The 7220-nt window shown below is 46.1% G+C and overlaps 1 protein-coding gene across 3 annotated transcripts in view; it reads left to right on the top strand.

Annotated features, from left to right (window-relative positions):
- The first annotated feature begins 234 nt into the window (after window positions 1–234).
- The window catches only part of KIF2A (kinesin family member 2A), a 41811-nt gene continuing 34825 nt past the window's right edge, over window positions 235–7220 (top strand). For all 3 annotated transcript variants that reach the window (XM_056325420.1, XM_056325421.1, XM_056325419.1), the window contains exon 1: window positions 235–427. In XM_056325420.1, the coding sequence (XP_056181395.1) occupies window positions 364–427 (64 nt within the window). In that variant the 5' untranslated portion in view covers window positions 235–363. The remainder of the gene's footprint in view (window positions 428–7220) is intronic.

The raw sequence follows: 7220 nt of genomic DNA, 5'->3' as shown, positions 1-7220 counted from the left end.
CAGCAGCAGAAGGAGGGGGAGAAGGGGGAAGAGGGGACAGCGAGCGGCTACCGAAGGCCGCGGCGGCAGCACCTCTACACCCGACTCCACCGTCAGTGGGTCCTTCCGTGACGCCACGCCGCGCAAGCGCAGAAGCGCCCAGCACCTTTTATATTCGGCCGGCGCCGTCTCTATCTCACCACTTTTTCCCCGTTGAGTACCTCCCTCCTTCCCTCCCTCCTTCCCTCCCTCCCTCCTTCCCTCCCTCCCTCGCTCCCTCACAGAGCCGCCGCGGTCGGTGCTACCACAGCGGTACGCGCTTTTCTCGTCCCCGGTGCATCCGGCCTGCAGTGCTTCTGGTTTCCTCGGCTGCCTCATAAAGCGATGGCAACGGCCGACTTCGGCAAGATCCGGATAGGCGTCAACGTGGAGATCAAGCGCAGCGATGGTTAGTATGGCGGCGGCAGGGGCCGGCTCGGCCTGTCGTCTTGGAGCCCTGGCCGGGCGCCGCTGCCGCCCCGGTGCGCGGCCTGCGGGGGGCAGGGAGGGGCTGCGCGCGGGGCCCATTGTGTACGCGGGGCCGGGGAGTGGCCGGGCCTGGCGCGCGCTGCCGTTGTCAGGGGAGCGCTGGCGCTTGGCGGCGCAGGGCGGTTGCGCGGGGCGAGCGGCGGCCGCCGCCGCGGGGGACAGAGAGGCTGCGGTAGCGCGGCGGGGTGGGGGGTGCGGCGCCGGCGGCAAGGCGGGGGGCTGAGGTGGGGCGGGAGGCCGGGAAGGTGCAGCAGGGATGGGGGGGGGGGGCGGTGGCGGCAAGGCGGGGGGCTGAGGTGGGGCGGGAGGCCGGGAGGGTGCAGCAGGGATGGGGGGGGGGGGGGGGGCGGGGGCTGAGGTGGGGCGGGAGGCCGGGAGGGTGCAGCGGGGATGGGGGGGGGGGGGGCGGGGGCTGAGGTGGGGCGGGAGGCCGGGAGGGTGCAGCAGGGATGGGGGGGGGGGGGGGGGCGGGGGCTGAGGTGGGGCGGGAGGCCGGGAGGGTGCAGCGGGGATGGGGGGGGGCGCTCGTGGCCGGGGGGTAGCGGGGGAGGTGGGCGGCGAGACGTGCGGGCGGCGTGGCCGTGGATGGGCATCATGAGGGGATCGGGGTGGGGGGAGAGGGGCGTGGGTGGGAAGGGGAGCCCGAGGAGCCCTTGGCCGAGAGATGGGAAGGCCTTGCCCGGAGGATTGGGTGATGGAAGGAGGAAAGGCCTACAGTGTAAAGCAAAAACTTGTTTGCTCTGGTGTACAAGCTGGGCTCTGAATAAACGGCACGGCAGCGTGCCCGGACAGAAATGTCTTTGAACACTTCCATCACTTGATAGAAAGCTTGATGTTATTGTATCAGATGCTCTTTATGATTAAAATGTAACAAGAATGCTTGCTGATAATGCCCATGAGTTATTTCTGTGGGGGATCCAGTGTTTCTCATTTTGGTAAGTATCTCCTGGCGGGAGGATGCATGGTGCTGTCTAGAAATATACATGAATAAAGGAGGCATGTGTGACAGGTTTAGGGTGCTAGCTCTTCAGATTTGTCTGGTAGGAGAGAACTGACATGAGAAGTTCACTGAATTAATGGCAGGTCAGTCATGACCTCAGGTCTTCAATTTGAGTGGGAATATGTCATCTGTTCTTGGCCTTGGTGAGATCTGTGAAGCCTGCTAAACCAGGGTGGGGTTCTGCTGGGATTTTCTGGAAAGTCTTCGTATTTTCTCTTTCCAGGGTTCTGGAGCTTGCTAAAGAATAAGCAGATCTTTCTAAGAGAAGGAAGATCTGGAGGTCAAAGGCATTGAAGTTAGGATGGTTTTGTCAGGAGGCAGGAAACAAGCAGCCAACAAGCTTCATGCAGCTTGTCTTTCTTGTATCCTATACTGCAGTTCAGTCCTGCAATCAAATAGTGGTCAGTGTTGGCCGGACGCTATATTATACCTAGCCTCTCAGGTGGTGCTTAATAACTTCTGTGTCACCTGAAGTAACATAAAGGTGAAATGTATTCAGTTTATTGAACTAGGGGACTTAATGGTGCTGTGTATTAGATGTAGACAGGTGCTTCCTTTGAAGTATCTTTCTGTGACCAAGGTAATGTGCAAAATTTACCCACTCTTAAAAATGGTAGGATGACTGGCATGGTACATCTGAGATAACTTGCGGATAAATACCTGTATGTCAGTGCATCTGTTGGCCATCATGATGTGACACTTATTTATGAATTGAGCCACTTCAGAAACAAGTCCCCTATCTTGCTCTGACACTGATGCCTCCAGAGGCAATATGTAGCTGTAGCTTCTGAATGCTATGGTGGTGAGATGCTCTTGACAACCTTTTTTGAAGCCTGTGGGATGACTGCCATTGATTTCACTGTCACTGTAGCTTCTGAAAGCAAATAAAGGGAAGATGTTTTAGGAGGAGCTCACTAATGTAAAATAATGCCCTTTGAAATACGCTTAAAAGAGTACTAGCTCCCCACTCCCAAAAGAAACTGGACCTGCCTTGAAGGGAAGTAAAAATCCAGTATTCCCCTAACTGGGGAAACCACAGAAAACTTGTTTTGAATGTAAAGGGAAATTTTAGAGATTGGTTTGCAAAATGAAAGGTCAGCAGAAAAAAAAAATGAATCACAATGTGAAGAGATTGCAGATTTAACAATCATTAGAGAAGCAAAAACCATGACAACAGTGCTGTCTGTGTTGTTCCGCCCCACCTCACCCCCCCATCTCATTTGTTAGTGGCCTGCCAGTAAGATCTGTGAACTTTGTTTTTCTAAAGCACTGTCTGTGATTTTTTTTTTTTTTTTTACACAGAAATTGGATACATATCTTAGATGTGTGGGGTTTTTTTTCCTGAAATTGGTACCTTTCTAGATGGGGGAAGAGTGGATTAAGTTGGATTTTAGTTCAAACCTGAAATATACAGGCAGACATGGGAAACTTGATTTGGGTAATAACTTGAAGGACTTGGGTATTGCCGTGGTAATTTAGAGGATAAAACAAAATGAGTTGGTAGCTAGGGATCATTCACAAAAATAAATAAATATTAAAAACCCATATAATTTTAACTAAATACATTTCTAAAGAAAGCTCTTAATAAAATATATATCAGGTGCTGTGCGTGTTTAGTGACCCATTTGGCAGTGTGATAACACTATAAGGTAACAGGTAAGACAATAAGAAAAGCTGGCAAAACCAGAACAAATCTATATGATTAAGTAAAACAAAAATAATATGTACCCGTGGTAGATACAAAAGAGAACAAAAGGCTGCTTGTTTGTGGATAAATTACACTTTGGAACAAAAGAAAATTAAGTATGTTTAGTATTGTGGAGAAAGAAACATCTGCTGGTTTTTCTTTGGGAGATCAGCAGCAGGGCTGTCTGTGTAGTGCAAGCAGGACCATGACAAGCCCTGATTGCCTGAATAGGGATGTCATCACAATTGACATCACTGGAGATACTGAGCCTGGAATTCTCTTTTTCTATGGGATTTTTCCCCTCAAGTTTGGTGTAGGCATTGTTTGGTGAGGAGAGGATTATTTTTCACCTTCCTGGGCTCTGTGAAGAGTGGGAAGACCCATCCACCAGACTTGCCAGGTCTGGACCCCATAGCACAGGAGGCAGTTTTCTGGACCATACTAATTTTGGCAAATGCTGCTTCTGAATTTGCAGCCTCATGTTTCTCCTAAATGTGTTTCTTTTGTATATGTAACTAGGGCATTGTATTATTTTTGAAAGAAAGTGAAGTTTTGCAGTTTTAATTTTTGAAGACCAAGTGGCAGAGGGTGAAGGTCAATCCTATCCAGATGTCTCTAGATGAGATAATGTTCATGCTAGTTCCTCATAAACATGATTAGGAAAATTATGGCTATTTCACAAATGCCTGTTACAATCTTTGAAGGGATGGGTAGCTTGTGTTGCAGTGGTCATCCACAGCAAGCCTCTGTAGCAGATGTTAAGTTGTAGTGTATTTTTGCACTATGCAACATCTACTGTTGAGGCATACAGAAAAGCTAAAGTGCTCAGCTGACAGACCACTGCCTGAACTAATATAACAGATGTGGGCTTCTAAAGAAGTGGTAAGTTCAGAGAATGTAACACAAGCAGTAAGTTTCCTATACTGAATGTCAGGCCCATTAACATTGCAGTAGCCTAGCCCCGCTAAAAATAATTGCCTGGGTTTGAGCCAACAAGGCTTAAACAACTGTGTGATGGTCATAGCATGATGCTGCCGGGCAGAGTCCCGCTATACTGGTTTTGGGGGAGGAATGAGAAGGTCATAGTGGAAGTTGTGAGCCTTTCTTCTCCATAACCTGATCAGAGCCTGTGCTTAAATTTTTCATTATTATGGCTCAAAAGATACTTCACAGAACTGTTGCATGAGATGTGTGAGCACAGTGGCTTTTAGGGCCAGTGCACTTCAATCATGTCAAAGGGTGGGGAAGGCTGAGATTGTCTTCTAGCCTTATTTCTTGAGTCACCTGGGAGAGCGCCAAGGGGTTTGAGTCACATGTCAGCCAGTGCTGTAGCCCGGACTGTAATTTAGAAAACAACCACCCATATTTAACATTGCTAACTTAGGTTTCTGAAAAGTATTAGGAAGGTGAAAAGGCCGTGGCTTTAGTACTGTCATATATCACTGCTTCAGAATTGTGGTGGTTTAGAGAAGTTTTGCTGATAGAAAAAGTTCAGTTTGCTTAGAGGTATGGACCCAAATACAACTTGGTATATGTGATCAACCTAGGTTGAGAGTTAGTTAAATTGTTTGATTTAGCCTTGATTATTTGCTTTTGCTGCTGCCGCTTGAAGCTTTTTCTGCACCCATAGCTACCCTAAAGGACTCTTGCAATAGAGGGGATTTATTTGATATTTCTGCAGATGTTTATAGTTGCTTTCTTCTGTTTGACAAATGTTCATCAGATGACTAGGAAGCGGGAATGGAGAAATTTATGTTCTTGTATTGATTAGGATGAGAACATTATAACGTATGTGTGTTTAAGGTAATTGTAAAGTGTTGGCTTAACATACGTTCCTGTTGAATTACTGTATTTGGAGCAATATTTTCTGCATGCTCTAGTCAGTAGAGATAAGCCAGATGCCACACACTGTGTGACAGAACATATTTATACAAATAATAACCTTCTGAAATAACTTCTACATTACTTTTGAGCTCTACAGCAATGGAACAACTTCTCAGAAAAAGTTTTGCCTCTGATGTGAATTCTGATCATGTGAGGAGAGGCGCTAGAAATTAAAGACATGCTGAGTGAAGAGTCAGTGTATGAGCACTATGAGTCTACTTTTGTTTTCGAGATGTGTGTGAAAAGTCTTTCTTGAATCACTTGTTCATTTTTCAGTTTGCCATAATGCACATTTGTGTTTACGTATACATATTTGCATTTCGCATTTTGATACCAGCCTTAGAAAATGCACCACAAATCAAGGATGTTGCCTTCAGCCACTCTCTACAGATTGATTTGGCTCTTATGCTTTAGGATTTGCAGCTTGGTCTTGCTTTATATGCTAGACGAGGTTTATGCCAGCCTAATTGGTTGCTGGCATTCCTGAATTTCCCAGCTGCTGTATTCAGCTGTGTACTAGAAAACTATAATGGAATACTGTTTGCAGAGAGCAAGAGGCAATTGTAAAGATGTAAATGTGCTTTCTGGCTCTTCAATAACATGTAAAAGTTTTAGTAACAAAGAAATTTTACAAACAAGTTGTATGGGTACATTGCCAGTTTAAACATTATAGTACACATTTTCTATCTAAGTTGAGCATATTCGGAAGGTGGGCATAAAAGCCACTACTAACAAAAATTAAGTGTTTTTTTTTTTAAATTCAGTCCTGACTTTCTTGGCCAGGAAACAGATGAAATCTGGCACAGAGATGGAAGGTCTATTGTGATTCTTTTGTTACAGCATGCTGGCTTACTGTGTTTGTGAGAGTGTTCAGTGTTTTCTATTGATCCATCAGCCTGCTTTGATCTTCTTGGACTTGTTATGGCAAAGGTTAAACCTTTTTAAATTATTATTTGTACTCTGTCAAAAGTAACAGAGGAGCAGGTAAGAGGACTTACGTGGTGGCTCTGTGACTAATACAGTGTCACAAGTTTCAGCTGTGAATAGTGCTTTTCTTCAAAATTTATAAAATGCAGTAACAAAGTATTATCATAATATTGTTCAGAATGTTTTGCTTAAGTTAGACCTTTTCATATATAATTATTCTCTTGATCCTGCAGATAGCTGGGCCAAGCCTTAAAAGAATAGCAGAAGATTATATCAACGTAAGCTTGAGGAGTCTTCAGTTCCCACAGTTTTTGTGTCCTTGTGGTTCCAGCATGCTGTTTGTGGAAGTGGTGGGAGCAGCACTCTGCAGAAAGGACAGTGGCTTCTGTTGCTATTTTGCTGATGGACCAGATAGCTAATTGAAACAGTTCTACAACAGGGTGTTCTTGCACGAAATTAAGTCCCTAGAGGCTATTCAAAGTGGAAAAAACAATGGAGAGGTGTACTTAGGATCTTGCACAAAGAAAACTTGGACAAAAATGCTTGTCCAAGGAAATACGGTGCAAAAGCATTGTGCTTGGTGAGTCTGCTTCAGCCCTGCAACCAGCAGAATTCAGCAGGGTCCTGAGGGCAGGATGCATGCCTGGACAATGTCCTTTGGGGTGAGGGGAAAGGGAGAAGCATCCATGCAGGGAGGGGAGGGCACAGGTGTGGTCCCTGCCTGCTCATCTGGCAGCACCTGAGTGGCAAATACAGCTGGGGCGCCTGTGAAAATTGTGCTCAGGAAGCATGAATGGAAGAGTTTGTTCAGACAAAACATGGGTGAGGGAAATAAAAGGCAGCAAATGCTAGAAGAAGGAAGCAAAGTGAAGCAAAGGGGGAGGATTAACCTTCTTTAGTGATGGGGTGAATCTTACGCTTTGAGCAAGGACAAGTGTAGAGGTTGTAAAATGTATATGTACTGTATGTTGCTGGGGAGGTGAATGCTGCAGATATGAAAGTAGTGGTGCCCAGGGCTGCTGCCTGCCTTGCGAGTCTCTAGAGTGCTAGGCTTTTCCAGTTAACTAATTCAGTTAGTCTCTTCCCCTGCATGTTATGTTAGAGTACATAGATTTGCCGTTACTGTTCATGACTTCCCCATAGTCTGTTGTCTTGCTTTATTTTAACTAGATGTGAATGTTGAGCAGCCTTTTCAATAAAATAAAGAGTATACAT

This window comes from Falco biarmicus, chromosome Z (assembly GCF_023638135.1).
Source record: "Falco biarmicus isolate bFalBia1 chromosome Z, bFalBia1.pri, whole genome shotgun sequence".
NCBI classification, from domain to species: domain Eukaryota; kingdom Metazoa; phylum Chordata; class Aves; order Falconiformes; family Falconidae; genus Falco; species Falco biarmicus.
Note: the sequence above shows the minus strand (reverse complement) of the source record. Positions and strands in the feature narration are given on the sequence as shown.